The following is a 19,115-nucleotide window of genomic DNA, read 5'->3' as shown; positions in this document are numbered from 1 at the left end:
ATTCCATTCTTTGCGAAATTGAATCATTATCAATCAGGTTCGATAATGTACATTATAGGACGCAGAATGCTATGACTCATGAAATCACCATAAAGAAGATATTCCATTGAAGTCATGCTTTACGTTACTTTCGATACATAAGTGATATCCGAACATTTATTCACTTTTGACGGAATTCAATTTAATTGTTTACCATTATCATTGCGGATTATAAATTATAAATGTGGAAGAATATTATCATAAGCTCCGACATAAAACAAGTATAAAACTCATGTTTCTAGTTTAAATATTTATAAATATATATAGTAAATATATTAAAGGCAGCGATAGATTTGACATGAAATATTTTATTTAAAATGTGTACATCTACTATCAATAAAAAAAAAAGTCAGACATCGTATCTCGTAATTACGTATAGTAAGGATAGCTCTCTTCTTTCTTCTTTCTCTTTCTCCTTCTTTGCTTCTTTGCAGAAGAGGCGGCAGAGTGGTCATTCAACTGTACTGAACAAGTTGTATCCGCGCGAATCGGGTCAAATACGTAATTGTGGTAGGCTTTCATACATACTGATTCTTACGAAAGTTTCTTTCGTCATACATCAATTTTTTCGGAATAGTATCATATTTGTAGTTTCCGGTATGCACATATACGTATATATACGTATACCAAAAATTGTACATGCACAAAAATATATACAGAAAACATATTGGGGATAGTCTGTATGTAGCGGAAATCTTTAGGGAGGAGAATGTAGATTAGCTTCCACTGCGTAAAATTTCCACGATAGCCTATTTTAAAACGAGGAAAACTTGGAGAATTTCAGTGAAATACATGAGGATGCTATCGCAGAACAATATCTTGACACAAACCGAATATCATGTTGCATATGTACCGTTCGTACTAACTTTTAAACGTTAAATTCCATTATATTTGCATGGCAGAGAACGAAAATTGTCATGTCACAATTACAAAATTTATTTCGCAACACAAGCATAGAAAAATTTGTTATTCGGCGCTAATACGATTAAAATTAGTCTCTTTAAAGGATGTCTCGCTTTGAAATTATGCTTCTAGTTTCGTTAACTTCAAATATATGCCCCCCTTCGGCGTCAGTAGAAACGACGACTTAGTAAACTCGTATGGAATCATAGTTTTGTCACAAACGTCCACTCTATAATTACGAAGAATCGTGATTAGACCGACTTTGGTTTGATAAATAGCGAAACGTGCACCTAAGAATAAAAATGATGCAAATTGATAAATTGATCATTTAAACAGAAACAAACAACTTCAACAGAAATGCTCGTATAATTGAACATACCAATGCAATTTCTTGGTCCATCGCCAAATGGCAAATAAGTCATCGGGTGACGAGCCTCAATGGCGTCTTCGTTGAAATTCTCTGGATTGAACACGTCGGGATTTGGATAAATGTCAGCATCATGATGCAACGAATATATGGGAATCCATATCATTAAATCCTTCGGTATACTGACTTTTGTGTTCCTGAAAGTATAGGCGGAAGTAGATCTTCTTGGCAATAGAGATCCTGGTGGATACATCCGTAATGTTTCTATAGGAATAAATTGAAAAAAAACCTACTTTATTCATTTTTCATTTTTCTTCTCAAAGCAAAGTTATACACATACCTTTAAACACTTTGTCCAAGTATTCCATGTCTTTAACATGTTCGTATTGCAACTCTCCGTTGTGTTTCGCAAGATGTTCCTTGATCTCTTGACGTAATTTGTCTTGAATTTCTTGATTTAGGGCGAGTTCGTAAAGAGCGTTGCTCATTGCCGATGACGAAGTTTCAAAGCCGGCAGCAAAAAAAACGAAAGCTTGCGCAGTTAATAAGCTATCTGTTAATTCTGCAAAATACAGTTCGCTTGTGTTAATTAAATCATTACGTTGTACTAAGAAGTGAGTCGTATTATTTTCGTCCTAATTATTCGCCAATACGATACAATGTGATTGTATTTTCCTGGCATAAATTACGATGCGATATTAAAATTAAGTTGTTGCTATAAACTTACTAATGTCGCCCAATTTCTCTGGATGTTCTTTCAATTCCTTAAGCATATGTATAAAGTCAGGCCTGTATATGTTATGCTCTTTCCTGTACTTCATAGTGTCTGTCACGAGCTTGGTAAAGAACGGAGCAAGTCTTCTGTCCGGTACGATGTAACCCAACAAATCGTACAGTTTCGACATGTACAGTCTGAGTTTTAACCGTATTACGTTCTCTAAGTTCGTAGCGAAGATTTGTCTGCCGATTTTACGAAACTCACTGTCTTCTTCTGATAACGAGCTCATCTCGATTCCAAAGGCGCAGGAACCAATCACGTCGGTCGTGAATTTCGCTGTTACCTCGCGAAAATCTATGGGCTCTTCCTTCTCGGTCAATTTATCCAAGTATTTTTCGAAATGGTCTGCACATTCGAGGATGAGACCAAACATGTCTTTCAGTTTGCCGGATGTGAACATTGGAGTGAGCTTCGATCTTAACGGACGCCATCTTTTTGGTTCCAAATTGAAGAGATGCATTGACAGTGGTTCTGTCTGTGAACAGTTCGCGATATCAGTTTAAAAATCGATAAAATATTTTCCTTCAAGCGAACAGTACAAATATAATATTATCGCTGGAGAATAGAAGATTAGAATTAGATTCCTTCGTTAGGCAATGAATTATCTAAAAGATCTATTTTTATGTCTCGCGTTATGATAAAAATGTTTGTTTACTTCGCGATCGCACTATTAATAAACCATAACTATGAATAAGGAATATGGATAAAGAGCACGAAGTGGCTATTAATACTTTATCGCTCATTTTTTCACTTACAAATGCAGCGTAACATACCCTTTCGTGAACAGCAAATCCTCGATCGGCGAATGTCGAGAAATCTCTAATTATGACATCTTTTATCAGTTCCAGATCTCTTAGAACAAGAACCGGCGATCTTCTCATGTACAACCCAATCATTGGCTCGTTTTTGTACACTTTACAAAGATTCTGTAGGTAATTCACCATTGATATTCTTCCAAGCATCAGGTCTATGGTGTTTCCAAATAAGAATACAGGCTTCGGTCCTTGGATTCCACGACTCTTCCAAAAATCGAAGGTTGACGTGGAATAATAATAAAAAGCCAGAAGTAATGCGGCTAACCCGCACAAAATTTCAAAGCCACTCATTATAATTTCTCTTCTGAAAAAGAATTTATAATGTCGTGCTGTAAAAATTCTATAAGACATTTCTTTACGCCGTAGAACAAAAGAAGAGGGATTAAATTATATCGTTAAAACGGTGCTGGTCGAATGTTGGACCCTTGACGATATTTTCCTCTAATTTAAAGGTGTATTTATGATGTTGATAGAGATACGCGTGAATACGGTGATATTTTTGATGATTTTTGTTCTGAACAAACGCGCGTACAAGTCTGCTTAGCCTCGCCGCGCGTTTAGGGGCATGTCCTTGTTGAGCAACATATGTCGAATTATGAATAAAATATATTGTCTTATTTGAGTTGTTAATATAAGACATACATAATATATGAACAATGTCTGACTTGTTTGTTAATGCTAATTTCAGCGTTATTGAATATATTCGATGATTACATAGAAAACATTTTTATTCTTTGAAACTTTGAAACTATAAATTCTTATATACATCTGTTATCATCACATGCATATTGTATGAAAATGTTCTACTTTTATATTTTAGAACGTTGTTGTTTTAAGAAGTATTGAAATACGACGTGAATCAAGCAACATTCTTATCAACCAGATTATCAGACGCGTGAAGCTATCTGCTGCATTACTCGCAATATTTTTTCCCACGCGATATCAATATAATTGATATAATATTCGTTGCGTATAAAAAATGAGAAATATATGCATGTCAACGCTATTCGTTTTATTATTATGCTATTTAAAATTAGTCAAATTATGTATATTTACTTATGTAGTAGATTTCAGTTGTTAGATTAGTGTTATCCGTGCATAATTACGTTGAAATTGTTATCAGTGTCGTGTTGCATAATTTTTGACGTAAGTAAAACTAACATTGAAACTAACATTGAAACTGTTTGAAAGTATTATCCTGAAATATGCATATACATACACAATATAAAGCAATAGAATTAAAAAGTAGGTTTATAACGTAGTTAAAAGCGTTATATACGGTTCGATATAGTACTTACAAAGCAACTGATATCGCTTCTCATTATTTTTCCAGACGCACATAAGTACGTATGTATATAGATGTCTTATTAATGCCGGACGATATATTCCTGAGTGGCGAAAAATAATGTTTTCCCTAACATGATGTAGAATAGACTGGTGTTAATCTACTGACGTTTTCGATCTTTAAACGCATACTCTGATGATTATCGAAGATATACTCATGATGACTTGCAGATAACGAAAGTATTACGTCCGGTGATTCTACACAAATCAGACCCCACGCCGCAGGCAAGATGACAACCAGATGTCACATACCTTTACCGCTCATCCTCAATAGTCTTAAGGATCCACCATAAATCTTGGCATTTTCATACTTAAGGTCCTTTAGACTAAACAAATATTTTTTAGTTCAAGTGTTCATACACAACTCTCTACTAGTCGCCTAGTCGCTAAATCGCTGAACCGATCTCTCTGTTCAGATTTTACTTACTGACTTTCCATCCTTTGATCAGTCAACATTTCTCTACTAATCGCCTAGTCGCTGAATCGTTCATATCTAGGGCCATGTATAATTTACTAAAGCAACCTTTATCCGACTCTGATTTTTCTTAATTTATTTTATTCAATGGTAACAAATTGACAACAATGACAAACGATCAGTATAATAAGAAGTACGGATATATATTAATTCTTTCATTTAGCATTCTGTGCATCCAGTGTTCATTCGTAAAAGCTCAGAAGAGTATGTCGATACCAAGGTGAAAGTAGTTAGATTTCTCAGTTCTGGCGGAAATTCCACACTGTAACCGTCGCATCCTTTCCAAGGTATGTACTAAGAGAGCTGGGAGAGAATGTCAGCGATGTAATCAATTGGTCAGTTAAAGACTCCATCAACTAGTGCAAGTTTCTTCGTCAGTTCAAGTAGTAGTGATGTACCGATTAGGGTTTTGGTTAGCCGTCTAACTGGTTAATCGATCTCGATTAGTCGTCTGTGCCGATCACTTTCAAATACCGCAACAAAATGTACAAATTTTTGTCATATTTATTTTATTTAAAATTCTTTTTAGTATAATATAATAATATAATATATATTAATTATATATAATAAAATAATATAGAATGATAGTAATATAAGTATAAGAATAATTATTTGTTTTATGCCTTAGATATTTTCAAATACACTCCTCCTTTTAGCATCGTTAAAAAGGCACGATTGTCACTTTCAAAAGGAATCTTGGTTTTCTCGCAGACATCGACTCTGTGGTTACGGAGAATCGTTATAAGTCCAATTTTGCTTTGATATTGCGCGAAACGGGCACCTGCAAATAATTATAAAAAATTATATATTTATTTGGCTTGAAGGTTTGGGTAGGAAACTTTTCGCAGGAAATTTTGAACAAATTCCAACTCATAAGGATTTTATATATTAAAGATAGAAGAGATGCTTTCTAAATGGGAGATGATAGAAGGTAGGGAAAAGATGTTGACGATTTATCTTTTCCATAATGTCATGCTGATTGAAACCAACGATCCAAGCACATGCCAACGATTTGATACTTTATTATTTTATTATTTTATTAGCATACCAATACAGTTCCTTGGTCCATCGCCAAAAGACAGATAACTCATAGGATGCCTGGCAGCGACAGCATCTTCGTTAAATCTTTCAGGATCGAATTTCTCAGGATCCGGATATACATTTGAATCATTTTGAATGGCATATATCGCTATACATATATTTGTTCCTTTTGGTATGGAAATTTTCGTGTCTTTAAACGTATAATTTTCCATCGCTTGCCTATTTAGAATAGGCAATGGCGGATACTTTCTTAGTGTTTCTACGGAGAAAAGGCATAGAAAATATTACCATTCGTATTAATAAAATTATATCTGGATATTTCAATAATTTTGCGAGTTTACCCTCTACTACGCACCTTTAAGCACTTTGTCCAAGTATTTCATTCCTTTGATATCTGCGTATGTCAAAACTCCATTATTTTTATCGTAGACGTCTCTAATTTCTTCTCTTAGTTTATCTTGTATTTCGAGATTTTGTGCTAACTCGTAAAGAACATGTGCCATCGTTGCGGAAGATGTTTCGAATCCACCGATGAAAAAAGCGAAAGTTTGCGAAGCAAGCAACGCGTCTGTGAGTTCTGCAAAATACAACAAGATTTGTTACTATGCATTATTATGATATCGCAATATTGCAATATCTGCTGTTACCAAAGATCTAATTTTATTCGAAGCATAATCTTAAACTGTATTCTCATCCTCACCAATATTGTTAACTCTATCCGGGTGTTTCTTCAGTTCCATCAGCAAGTGCACAAAATCTGGTCTGATTATGTTATTATCCATCCTGTACTTCATCGTATCGATAAATAAATTTAGGAAAAAATCGTTGATTTCTTTTGGTTGGAGGTAAGAACCAATTATTTTATACAAGGATGGTGTAAATTCTCTACAAAAATCGCGAATTGTCTGTTTTACGTTAACTGCAAAAATTTGTTTGCTCATTCGAAAAAATTCAGAGTTCTCATTCTCCAGAGCATTCATGTTTAGTCCAAAAACACAGCTACCGATCGAATCGATCCCGAATTTTGCAATCAACTCACGGCACTCCACTGGTTCGTCCTTCTGTGCTAATTTTTCCAAGTGTTTCTCCAATTTTTCCGCGCATTCTATTATAAGTGGGAACATTTCTTTGAGCTTGCCGGATGTGAATACCGGCGAGAGTTTAGCTCTCAACGGCCGCCATCTTTCAGCTTCTAACATGATGAGATTTTGTTGTATTGGTTCTATCTACGCAAGAAATTGCAATAATAATTAGTTACTTGAAAAGTGTATGTAACGCAGGAACAATGAAGTTGTTAATTACTTTTTCATCAAATACTTTAAATCCTCGTTCAGCGAATAAAGAGAAGTCCCTGATGAGAACATCTTTAATCATATCTAGGTTGTTAGGTATCAGCAATGGTGATGTTCCTATGTATATTCCAAAAGCTGGTTCATTCTTATATTGGTCGTACAACTTCTTCGTCCAATCGGTTAGCGATTCTCTTTTAAGAAGGACGTCCAGAAAGTTGCCAATGAAGATTATCGGTTTTGGTCCAGGTATATTGCGACTTTTCCAAAAGTTGTAGCATGAAGAGTAATGGTAATAGATCGCAAGAAGTAGTACGGAAATGCCACACAATAGTTGAAAATAGTCCATGTCGAACGAGATTTCTTTAATTTCAATGAATAAGTATCAGTGTTTGTAGGGTAGTTTTTAAATATAGAGTGTGCAATTAAAAACGTATTCTTAACTATTAATGAAACGAAAATTTTGTACCTATATGATATTGTAACAGAATGAACATTCAGAAGGATAAAAAAATAAATAAATTGTTGACGGACAAGCTGAATACGACTAATGAATTTTGATTGGTTTTTAAAAACTTACCTCAGTGGATGAGATATTAATTATGGTGTAACATGTTGTCTCTATACTGTCTCTATATATTCCACAATTGTGATGAATGAATCGCAACAGCATGGAGTTTACATAATGATATTGTCAATAGGAAATTGAAAGACATGCGCTTAGGATTAGTGACGATACGACGCGTCACGATGGCAACGACTATTTCAAAGTAGATAATGATGATCGCGCTCGGACGATCAGTAGTACTAGCAATGAATCATGGAACGTACTTACTTGATGTTGTTTTTGCTACTTATACTCTATAAAACTTTTAATGAAATAAAAATATTTATAGCATAAATCTAAAAAAAATTTGTCAAATGTATAGCGTAACTTTAGAATGTTCGTGGCATTTAGTCGAGTTTCGGACAAGTAATTTGCTATTAAACTAAGAGCACTATCCGCATGTTTTAAAATTAATTGTACGAATTAGAAAATTGCACATACAGGGAGACTCTGTTTATATAAACCTAACCCCATCGACGGACGATTTGGTTCATACGACCAGGTCGTTTATATAATAGAAATCCATCTATATATTTCTCTCTATCGCTAACGATTTTTGGTTCGGTTAATAAGAATACATTTTCTCTTAAATACACAATAACGTTGCAAGCCTCCATCAGTCGTAACGCATGAGAACGTATCACACAACGAGCGCACCTATTATTTACATATTATAATTAGACATTGATATACATAACTGAATTGATGCGCAGCGATAGTTCGGATTATAGGAGCTTACCTAAAGTTCATTTAATCAGACACTATTAAAATGGCGTACGTAAACAAAGGTATCATAGAAACATAAACTAGGAAACTCTGTTTGGTGTCATCAGTCGAGTGACTATAGTGACTTGTCACCAAACTGATATTGTTATGGCAGATATTTTGCAGCAGATAAACTACGAAAACAAAAGTTCAGGAACACCGATGCCGACTGATAAAGATTTGATAATAACCTATAAGTAGCTAATATCCGAAAAAACAAATTAATCATTTTATATCCAGTTATAAATGACAGGTAAATCAAATTTTATCATAAAACTACGCTCTAATAAATTCTAACTCTTCGTTTAATAATAATTGTCATCACTGATGGAATAATTTACGTAGAGTATAAAATAAAGTAAATGATGCTTGTGTGATTATATACAGATATTTTCTGATAATTAATCTCGTTTCCTGATAATTCATCGCGACAAATAACACCGTTGCGTGTAATAAGCAAAATTATTACTACGTTTATTTGAAATAAAATAACTATCGCATAAGTCCGTGTATCATTTGATGATAAAAGCAAGGAATATGATGTTAACCTATAGAACATAACCTATATATACGTTATCTAACATTTTAACTTTGCGATGTATTTTTGCTGCTACGCAATTGCACAATCTGTATTTATAATCAACTACACGCTATATAGCCTACGTATTTTGCAGTAATGTGACCGTAAAATATTGTACACTTACTTGTTGAGATGGATAATTACATAAAGATGAAATCTTTCTGCATGAAAGAAACTGTTTGGATTGTATCTACGGTCAACGCCAAACTATACTGACTGAAGTCGCTTGTGCCAGAAATAATATGAATGTAAGTTTGCTTCTACCCACTCTCCACATGGAGCGGTTGATAAGTAGTAATTGGTTAACGCCTTGTTCGTACGCCGCTTACACGGCTTATTTTTTCTTACACTTTCTTATCTTCGAATAGTCGACAATTGTGTGGGAAATTGTCGATTGTATCGGATTTATTCGGAGTAATTTTTTAATTACAATAACGATTCATTTTTATGTGCTAACAGAGGTGGTTCTTTTATCGTTATCTTTATGATACAGTATAAATGGAAATTCACGATAACCGAAATCTATAATGATATTTGCGTCGAAATTTTGTTATATCCACGTTTCAAAAGTTTCAAGCTTTATCAATGAAATATTTTCGTTCTCTGATACGATCGTTTCTAAACAATTTGTACATAATAATACAACTTAATTTACGGTAATTGCAATATTCACGATGTAATAGCATAATTAGATAAGAAATATATTTAAATAATTATTTACATTAATTTTGTACTCTAGTTATCTTTAAATTTACCCCGCCGGTGAGCGATAACAAAAAGGCCTCTTTGTCTGGTTCGTATGGAATCTTGGTTTTCTCGCAAACATCGACTTTGTGATTGAGCAGAATCGTTGCAAGACCGACCTTGCTTTGATAATGAGCGAATCGGGCACCTGAAAGCAATTTTTAAAAATTACATCGATCCGGTGTCGTATAATTAATCGTATAATTATCATAGTATTAAATAATGGCATTATATAAGAATAAGGGAACAGGAAGATACTATATTGCGAGTACCAATGCAGTTTCGCGGCCCATCGCCAAAGGATAGATAGCTCATAGGATGTCTGGCAGCAACAGCATCCTCGTTGAATCTTTCCGGATCAAATTTCTCAGGATCTGAATAAATATTTGAATCGTGTTGGATACCATATATTGGTATCCATACTATTGTTTCTTTTGGTATGGTGATTTTTGTGCCTTTGAACGTATAATTCTCCATCGCTTGCCTGCTTAATATCGTCAGTATTGGATATTTTCTTAGTGTCTCTATGGAGTAACAAAAAATATTTCCTCCGTAAAAATAAAGCACGGGTTTTATTCACGAGAATCGGATCTATTCTCTCGTTTATAAGTAAATGATCTTTCTACTATCTTATGAGTAATCAAGTGTTTCCTTCTTTTTGTTATAAATTCTTATTACAGATTTCATTAGGTAGACGTACTTTAATATTCTTTGGCACACACCTTTAAACACTTTGTCCAAATATTTCATTCCTTTGATACCTTCGTACGTCAGAGTACCACCATCTTTGTTGTACGCATCTCTAATTTCTTGCCGTAATTTATCTTGTATTTCCTGATTTTGTGCTAACTCATAGAGAGCATGCGCTATCGTCGTCGAAGACGTTTCAAATCCAGCAATGAAAAAGACAAACGCTTGCGCGGCAATTAAGGAGTCGGTTAGTTCTGTAAAACACACAATTTTTTGTTATAAATCTGTTATCGATATATGTATTTTTCACGATTTCATTTGAGATATACTTTCAAATTCCCTACTCACCAACATCTTCCATCTTTTCTGGATGTTCTTTCAGTTGCATCAGCAGGTAAATAAAATCTGGTCTTGTTATATTATTCGTCTTTTTATATTCCATTGTGTCACGAACCAGATTTATGAAAAAGTTGTTCATCTCCGTCGTTCGTAAAAAGTAACCGACTACTTTAAACAGAGATGGTACAAATCGTCTGCATAATTCTCGAATAGTCTGTTTTAAATTGGGAGCGAAAATTTGTTTGCCCATTCTTCGGAATTCGCTGTTCTCATCTTCAAGAGCATTCGTGCTGATCCCGAATGCACAGCTCCCGATCACGTCGGTCGTGAATTTTGCAGCCAAATCACGACACTCTACTACTGGCACGCCCTTTTCTACTACCTTATCTAAATATTTTTCTAAATTTCCCGCGCACTCTGCTATAAGTGGGAACATCTCTTTCAGCTTGCCGGAGGTGAATATTGGTGATAACTTCGTTCTCAGTGGCCGCCACCTTCTCGCTTCCAAAAGGAAGAGATGCTGCGACAATGGCTCTATCTACGCAAGAAGTTATACATCGATAAATTTACAAACACTTTGATTTCGGGATGTTTCGCAATTGTTCCGTATAATAATTTCCGAAAAATGTTTGTACGATTATTTTATTATTTCCAAAACATCTCGTATATCTTTGAACTCAAGATGCTTTTCACATCAAATCAATTCAATAAATCTGTTTTCAATAATATTGTTGCGCAGAGCAATCAATCAAGGAAATACCTTTTCAAGTACTTTGAACCCTCTGTCGACGAATAAAGAGAAGTCCCTGATGAGAACATCCTTGATCAAGTCTAGGTCGTTAATAACAAGAACCGGTGATGTTCCTTCGTATATGCCAAAGACCGGTTCACTTTTGTACTCGTTGTAGAAATTTCTCACAATTGTGGCCAGGGCCTGTCTTTTAAGGAGAATATCCAAAAAATTGCCAACAAACATTGACGGTTTTGGCCCAGGCACGCCACGATTCTTCCAGGTGTCATAAACCGAGGTATAGTAATAATAGATCGCGAGAAGTATTGCAGCGATGCCGAAGAGAAGTTGAAAGTAGTCCATGTTGTAAGGTACTAAATTTCAATAATTAAAAATCACAATCAATGACTGCTGTCGTTCCTCTATTTTACTTATTTTTAAATGGTTTTACGTTTGATTTCAAAATTATCAATCTTCAGTTTATTATGACGGATTGGTGTTTGAGAAATATTTTTCTCCAATAATCGTATTCTATACGATCGTATTGATAACAAATAAGTGGAATTATTAGACAGTCTTTCGGTCGTATTTTTATTTAATTGCTCTCTGTCAAACAGAAGCAAGTATTTGCATACTTTTGAACGATAGTCTATGGGTATGCGAGGAAAATGTACTTCCGATGTAATGTAGCGTTAGTCAAGTAATAATTTTCCGTGATATACCTGAATTACGAAATATACTTCGTGTTGTTTTTATCATCTACGTGCACTGTGACGAATTCCCAATGTAGTGTAAAAAACGAAGTTACTCTTATCACGTTACCAATATCAAAAAGTCAGTGAAAAATCAATAAGTTATGCTTGATCGATAAGAACATTTAAATTTTACTTTTGAATTGTAAATGAAGTAATTAGTTGGTTGAATAATAGGTACGAAATATTTAAATTTACAAATTAAATTTCAACTTGTTGTCATACTTACATGGTTGTTCTTTAAATAAAGCTTCTGCTAAGTATGAAGAAACGTACCTGTCCGTATCTCACGCAGAATATCGAATGACGTTAACGATGATGCTTCAATTTGAGTTAGCTGAGCTACAGCAACAGTATCGTCTAAGCTACTATCGGTATTTTGTAGTCTGGTGTCATGCAACACACGCTATTTGTACGAAGGCAGGGATCAAAAGGCAGACTAACGGAAACTAATTTAGATTTTGAAATGAATCAAGCTATCGATATTATTTTCACGAAAAGTTTCAACTTCTTTTCACCGCCGTGAATATTCTCCTTCGCCTATCTAGAAAATACGTATATATATATATATATATATATCAATAGTTTGGATGTCATATTATTTTATCACTTTTCTTGAGAGGAATTTGATAACAAACAGTGACACAGCGTTAATCCATTTCATTATATAATATTTATTTGATTTATAGAAATATGGCCCGTATGACCATTAAATATATTTATAAAACGTATAAAAAATATGAAATATCACAAATGACAAAAATCAGTTTAAAGATATAATAGAAATAATGTAGGGAAGCTGGGTATATATATGTATATATAAAAACAGTATTTGTCGAGAGTCATTCTGATTGATTGCAGCGAAGTCCTTGACAGAGATTTACTCGTATCGTTTACGTAAATCATTCATCATTGTGTACCGTCGCCATGTGGCTTGCGAATATAATTACGAATTTACTGATACATATTGGATCGATATATCAATTATCAACAGCCTTGATTCAATCTTTTGCCAACTCATTCTGACAATGTAACGTGTCATGAATATAAAAAACAATGTTTATCTTACTTATGAATTAATTTATATGAATGAATATATTTACTTATAAATTAAGTAAGAGTAGTAAAATGTTAAGCGAATGAAAAATATTAAATTACTGTAAATGGAACAATCTGCCTTTGCCACTGATGTAATGATAGAAACTATTTCGCTCTAAGAAAACTGTTCAAGGGTTTTGACGTGTTAAATAGCACGGAAAATGTTCAAACAGACCAGACACGGAAAACGAGAAGAGTGAGAAATAAATTACCATCGGTAGTAAGCAATAATACACATTTTGATTAACGCAAACTTGTAATCGATACTGTAACTTTATTATCAATTTTAAGAGTCGTCATAAATGGCCGAATTAAAATTAGCTAGATATGTACATCATTGTGTATAACAATACAATTCTTTGGTATATTAATTCTCCATTTTGATTATTTTCAAATGCACACCTCCTTTTAACGTCAGCATAAATGAACTGGGATCACTTTCGTAGGGAATCCTAGTTTTCTCACAAACGTCGACTTTGTGATTGCGAATGGTCGCTAAAATGCCAACCTTGCTTTGATACTGTGCAAAACGAGATCCTGAAAGTAACGATTAAGAAGCTACCGTCATTCATGCTTTTTTTTTGTTAGAGGTAAAAGATACTTTGCTAGTGCTGCGCAGATTTTCTTTTCTTTTGCTTATTTTCATTAACTCACCAATGCAATTTCTTGGACCATCGCCAAAAGGCAAATAAGCCATAGGGTGTCTAGCAACAACAGCATCGTCGTTGAATCTTTCAGGATCGAATTTCTCAGGTTCCGGGTAGATATCTGCATCTTTTTGGATTCCACAAGTTGGCACCCACAGTTTCGTGCCCTTTTCTATGCTGACCTTGGTGCCTTTGAACGTGTAATTTTCCGATACCTCTCTCATTATAAACGGTATTAGCGGGTACATTCTCAGCACCTCTACATAGAGAAGAGTAAATAATTTATGTAAATCATTGTCTCGAATGTTGGAACAACTGCTTGAATAATTTCCTTCGGAAATCAAAGTTTCGTTTTAACATTGTAACGCACCTTTGAAAAACTTGTCTAGATATTTCATCTCTTTAACTGCTTCGTACGTTAAAACTCCTTGATGTTTGTCGCAAACCTCTCTGATTTCCTTACGTAATTTGTCCTGTATATGTTGGTTTAGCGCTAGTTCGTAAAGAGCGTGAGATATCGTCGTTGAGGAAGTCTCGAACCCAGCCGCGAAAAAGACAAAGGCTTGCGAGGTGAGCAATGAATCTGTTAGTTCTGCAAAGGACAATATCACCGACCTTTTATAATAATTTCATCCGATTAGAGTTATCAATTAAAATTGGAAAATTTCATCTAAGTATTTCGATAATGGAAATCAAATTTCGAAGCAAAAATTCATGGCTTCCTTTTCAATCTTCTGCACATTCTGCACATTAAAATTTATCAGAAATGGACAAATATTTGTAATCCACCTAAAGAAAGTCACAGAGGGTTGATTTTAAGCTGTATACCTATATTTTCTAATTTCTCTGGATGGTCTCGAAGTTCCATCAGCGTGTTGATGAAATCTGGTCTGACTATCTTATTCTCTCTTCTGTATTTCATCGTGTCTCTGACCACGTCTATTAAGAATTGGTCGACTCCTGGAATTTGCAGTAGATGGCCAAATATTTCGTAGATGTTTGGCAGGAATTGCCGACAGATATCTCTGATTTGCATTCGCCTGGTCTGTGCGAACAATTTTTTGCCTACTTCGCGAAATTTGCTGTTCTCATCCGAGAGAGCGTTCATGTTGATCCCAAAAGCGCAACTACCAATTACGTCGGTTGTGAATTTCGCAGCCAAATCGCGGCACTCCACTGGTTTACCCGTTTGGGCCACGCCGTCTAAGTATTTCTCCAGATTCTTCGAGCATTCTATTACGAGAGGGAACATTTCTCTCAGCTTGCCTGACGTGAATACTGGGGAGAGTTTTGCTCTCATTGGTCGCCATCTTTCCGCCTCCAGGGCGAACAGATGTTCTCCCAGTGGTTCTGCCTGAATAAAATCTTTTTCTGAATTTTTCTTTCTTTCGAGAAGTCAATATTAATATATTTCTTTTTATGCGCCAAGTGGCGTAAAAAGTATCGGGGAATCAACGAACATAAAGATAGAAATTAATTAAATTAATTATAATTTTCACGTACCTTTGAAAATAAGCGGAAACCTCGGTTAACGAATAGAGGAAAGTCCTTGATGAGAACATCTTTGACTAATTCTAGATCTTTAATAACGAGGATAGGCGTCATTCCTTCGAATATTCCAAACATTGGCTCTTTCTTATATTCCTCGTATACTTCTCTCAGCTTATCACTTAGCGACATTCTTCTAAGTAAAATATCTTTGAAATTGCCAATCAAGACAGTAGGTTGCGGTCCGGGTATGCCACGAATTTTCCAGTAGTCAAAGGTTGAGGTATAATAATAGTAGATCGCTAAAAGCACCATGCCAATGGCACAGACAAGTTGAAAGTAATCCATGTTATATCCGCTTTCTGTAAAAATCAAATTTCACTGATCAGAATTTATTGGTTACAGTAACTTTTGCTTCCTATAAAGTGAATGTTTAAAGCCGCACTTTAAACGCAGGAAAACAAGCTAACAATTAATAACTAGCAGACTGATATCTGCGATCTGTCTATGTGTATAATCAGCGATTGGTTATCGACTATCGGAGTCTCTAACGCTAATTTTCTTTTATCGCAAGCGTTAATCAAATAATTTTAAGTTTTTTTATCGATTATTAATTTTTATACCGTATCTAAGAACAATTGGATATCCACTCAAGAAGATCTTACAAACTAAAACTTAATCCCAGTCTTCTTTGTCGATATTTCTTCCTTCGTAATAAGGATTTGCGCTGTTTAACAAAATTATAGCCCCTTATCTTCTCGACTTTTTGTCAATTTGTTTGTCAAGTTGCTCGAATATGTAGCTCAATAATTTCTATGACGACACTGCTATGTTCCTTCCGTCGTTCGTACTGATGCTTACTTTTGTCGTCGCCCTAAAACAATTTCCATGCACTTTTCTTGTTACTGTCGTCATCCAATTTAAGCAGCTATACATTCAACTAGTACGATCGTTTCTTCTTCGCATGTGTCACACTTATTTGTCTTCTCGGTCATTCTAAGGTCGACATACACTATCGAGCGAATGTTTCAATCAATTTATAGATATCATTTATCTAATACGAACCTCTTTATTGAATTGACTGAAAATGTCCTTCTAAATTTCGACTTAAGTACGAGATGCAAGTATTTCGGGGCATACGCTATAATGTTAAACAATTGTAATATAGAAATAATAATCAGAGCCACTTTAACGTATTCTTAAATCTCTATATCGATGTTTTCATTCATTTGAAAAATACGTACCTTTTATTCCATATTACGCGAGATTAAAATTTTGTACTGGTAAAAATAAATCATTCGTTTTGGTAAAACTTTGATAGCTAGTTGTCAGCAACAAGCACTGTAACAAGTATACAATATTTTACAGCATTCATGTTCGCTTCCTCGTCTATCTTTATTTTATTCAGTATATAAACATGACTCACAAGGAAATATATTTCAATCTCATCCGTAAGACAGCCAAGATAGAACGAAACGATCGCGAAGAGAAAAACTAAGGTAATCAAATTGTCAAACCGAATGATGAAGCTAATCTTCAATGACTTTGAATAGCCGTGAACTTTAATGTAACGTAATGGCTTTGCTTTATTGAACGTAACGATTCTAACAACTGTACAGTAAAGTCACAACTGACTATTAACTAAGAAAATAAGCTGCTCCCTGCTTTTGGTCCGCGCCGGTTTCTGATATTTGATTATTTGTATTTGTTCCATTGGTCGAATTCAACAGACGCAAAATATTTCTTCGATGAATAGTTGTTTTGCTCAACCAACTCCATCAATCGATAAAGCTCGTGACTTGCAAGGGCGTAAAACTGTTATCTCATTATACACAATGTAAATTATGATTATTTTGTTACATCGAATACGATACTAATAAAGATGGGCGTTCTTTCCCGCATTTTAAATAAATAAGTACACAGACTGGTGTGGGTATTGTAGAAATGTAGAAATAATTATGCGAATTGTTTTGAAGCCCACCGAAACGCGTTGCAAAAAGTTATTTCTATTCATTTTGGTCAAATTTTGATACGTAGCTCTCTTAAAAAACGTAACACCTGAATACGAAATGTTTTTGCAACAAACAAATGTTACAACATTTATTTTCCATCTCTTTGTCTACCTTTACTTTATTTATAAATAATTTTAAACTGTTTGATAGATTTTTTATGATTACATGCGTATCTTTTAGATGCACTTTAATTAAATGTATTTACAAAGCTTATGGAACGTCCCATTTGTAAGCAGATAAGATTGCAGAGATAACAGTACTTGTGTAACGAATCGAAACAATAGCCTGGTTGTAAACAACTATTGTTTTCCCAACTCTAGGTGCACTACTTTTTCCACAAATGTATTTTTACGTGAAATTACAAATAATAGTAATTTGATTACATTTTGCAATCACATTGTATCGTGGTATAACACAAAAATGTTGAGATTACATTGAATGGAATGTTTACGTTCGTTCCCTTAGACAATGAGGTCAAACAATTGATACGAGGCAACCTTGAACGAATGTGACAATGAAATTGAATTATGTAACATTAGAGATAAAAAACAGTCGACATGATTATCGTCTAAATTTACTAATTATATACATTGTAAACGTATTCCATATTATAAACTTTAAAAAGAAAATTAGCTTGTTTCTAAAAATGAATAAAATAAAAAGGTAAGAATTTTCTCCGAACTTCTTGATGAATTATATACGATTAATTGACTTGTATGTTGAAAAGTAATTGTTGAATTAGAACAGTTTTTCACATTCATTCGCAATGAAGTTTCCTTGATACAAAAAGATCTTTACACATTGCTACTACTTACGTAGCAATCACGATCCTACGAAAGCTTGTTCCGGGTTTACGTTTGTTGTGTATCGTGGAAGGATGTCAACTGATACTGCCAGTTGTTGCGTCCCTTCTTAAATCGTGATGCAATTGAAATAAAATCATGCATAAATGTATAGTAACAGAGATTATACGTAAATACTTCTATACTCTACTTCTCTTATTTTGCGTATCACGATCAATTATTACCAGTGGTCAAGGAGGAGATTAGCATATGCGCGGAAAAGTACAGATTAAGAATAGCAACACATCCAAACCGGCTGGCTGCGGAAACGATCAACACAAGCATGTAAAGAAGACTGAAAAGGAAACACCCAGCAGATCTCACAAAGGATATAACCTAACAAACACGAAGATGGTACCCCGCTGGGGGTAATCATCCGCATGCTATGTATATTTAAGCTATAATATTTTGCCAAATGTCCTACTGGACAAATTGTCAAATTTAAACAAATAATAGAAAAAAAACGATCAATTATTACGCTACTGATATCGAATAAAACTAATCTTTACTGTGTATGGTACGTCGTACATTACTGTGTATTGTATAACTTACAAGTAATTGCTGAAATTATTATTATTCTTGTAAAAGCGATTATTTCAGTTTAACTCGTGCAATTAACTTGATCTAGAGAGAGAGAGAGCACGAAAATATGGTAGAAATTGGAAGTCACGAAACCCCATAGTGAACCATTAAATAAAACTAATTAATTTGCTCTTTCCGTAGACACAGACTGTGAATATAAAATTCATTAGCTGATAAATAAATGCATG

General features: G+C 34.4%; 3 protein-coding genes across 7 annotated transcripts; all 3 read right to left on the bottom strand.

Moving 5' to 3' along the window:
* Positions 1 to 327: 327 nt before the first annotated feature.
* On the bottom strand, positions 328 to 4,380 carry LOC122574413 (probable cytochrome P450 6a14). Its single transcript, XM_043741998.1, has 6 exons — positions 4,201 to 4,380; positions 2,861 to 3,206; positions 2,037 to 2,562; positions 1,650 to 1,871; positions 1,322 to 1,573; positions 328 to 1,232 (listed from the first exon to the last, which is right to left on the bottom strand). The coding sequence occupies exons 2-6, from the start codon at positions 3,191 to 3,193 to the stop codon at positions 1,063 to 1,065; spliced, it is 1,503 nt and encodes a 500-aa protein (XP_043597933.1). The 5' UTR covers positions 3,194 to 3,206; positions 4,201 to 4,380; the 3' UTR covers positions 328 to 1,062.
* Positions 4,381 to 5,221: 841 nt separating this feature from the next.
* On the bottom strand, positions 5,222 to 12,696 carry LOC122574386 (probable cytochrome P450 6a14). Its single transcript, XM_043741903.1, has 12 exons — positions 12,488 to 12,696; positions 11,537 to 11,880; positions 10,786 to 11,314; positions 10,470 to 10,691; positions 10,020 to 10,271; positions 9,738 to 9,895; positions 8,615 to 8,624; positions 7,065 to 7,414; positions 6,463 to 6,988; positions 6,118 to 6,339; positions 5,770 to 6,021; positions 5,222 to 5,502 (listed from the first exon to the last, which is right to left on the bottom strand). The coding sequence occupies exons 2-12, from the start codon at positions 11,867 to 11,869 to the stop codon at positions 5,339 to 5,341; spliced, it is 3,018 nt and encodes a 1,005-aa protein (XP_043597838.1). The 5' UTR covers positions 11,870 to 11,880; positions 12,488 to 12,696; the 3' UTR covers positions 5,222 to 5,338.
* A 914-nt stretch (positions 12,697 to 13,610) lies between these two features.
* Positions 13,611 to 18,429, bottom strand: LOC122574412 (cytochrome P450 6a2-like). 5 transcript variants are annotated; one of them, XM_043741995.1, is made up of 9 exons: positions 18,319 to 18,414; positions 16,736 to 16,832; positions 16,557 to 16,632; positions 16,353 to 16,487; positions 15,507 to 15,853; positions 14,832 to 15,357; positions 14,374 to 14,595; positions 14,011 to 14,262; positions 13,611 to 13,893 (listed from the first exon to the last, which is right to left on the bottom strand). In XM_043741995.1, the coding sequence occupies exons 5-9, from the start codon at positions 15,837 to 15,839 to the stop codon at positions 13,724 to 13,726; spliced, it is 1,503 nt and encodes a 500-aa protein (XP_043597930.1). In that variant the 5' UTR covers positions 15,840 to 15,853; positions 16,353 to 16,487; positions 16,557 to 16,632; positions 16,736 to 16,832; positions 18,319 to 18,414; the 3' UTR covers positions 13,611 to 13,723. The 5 variants fall into 5 exon arrangements, with proteins under 5 accessions (XP_043597930.1, XP_043597929.1, XP_043597928.1 ...); XM_043741994.1 differs by having other exon boundaries at positions 16,115 to 16,365; XM_043741993.1 differs by having other exon boundaries at positions 16,157 to 16,365.
* Positions 18,430 to 19,115: the final 686 nt, after the last annotated feature.

This window comes from Bombus pyrosoma, linkage group LG13 (genome assembly GCF_014825855.1).
Source record: "Bombus pyrosoma isolate SC7728 linkage group LG13, ASM1482585v1, whole genome shotgun sequence".
Lineage (NCBI taxonomy): Eukaryota > Metazoa > Arthropoda > Insecta > Hymenoptera > Apidae > Bombus > Bombus pyrosoma.
This window is presented reverse-complemented; position numbering and strand designations above follow the sequence as displayed.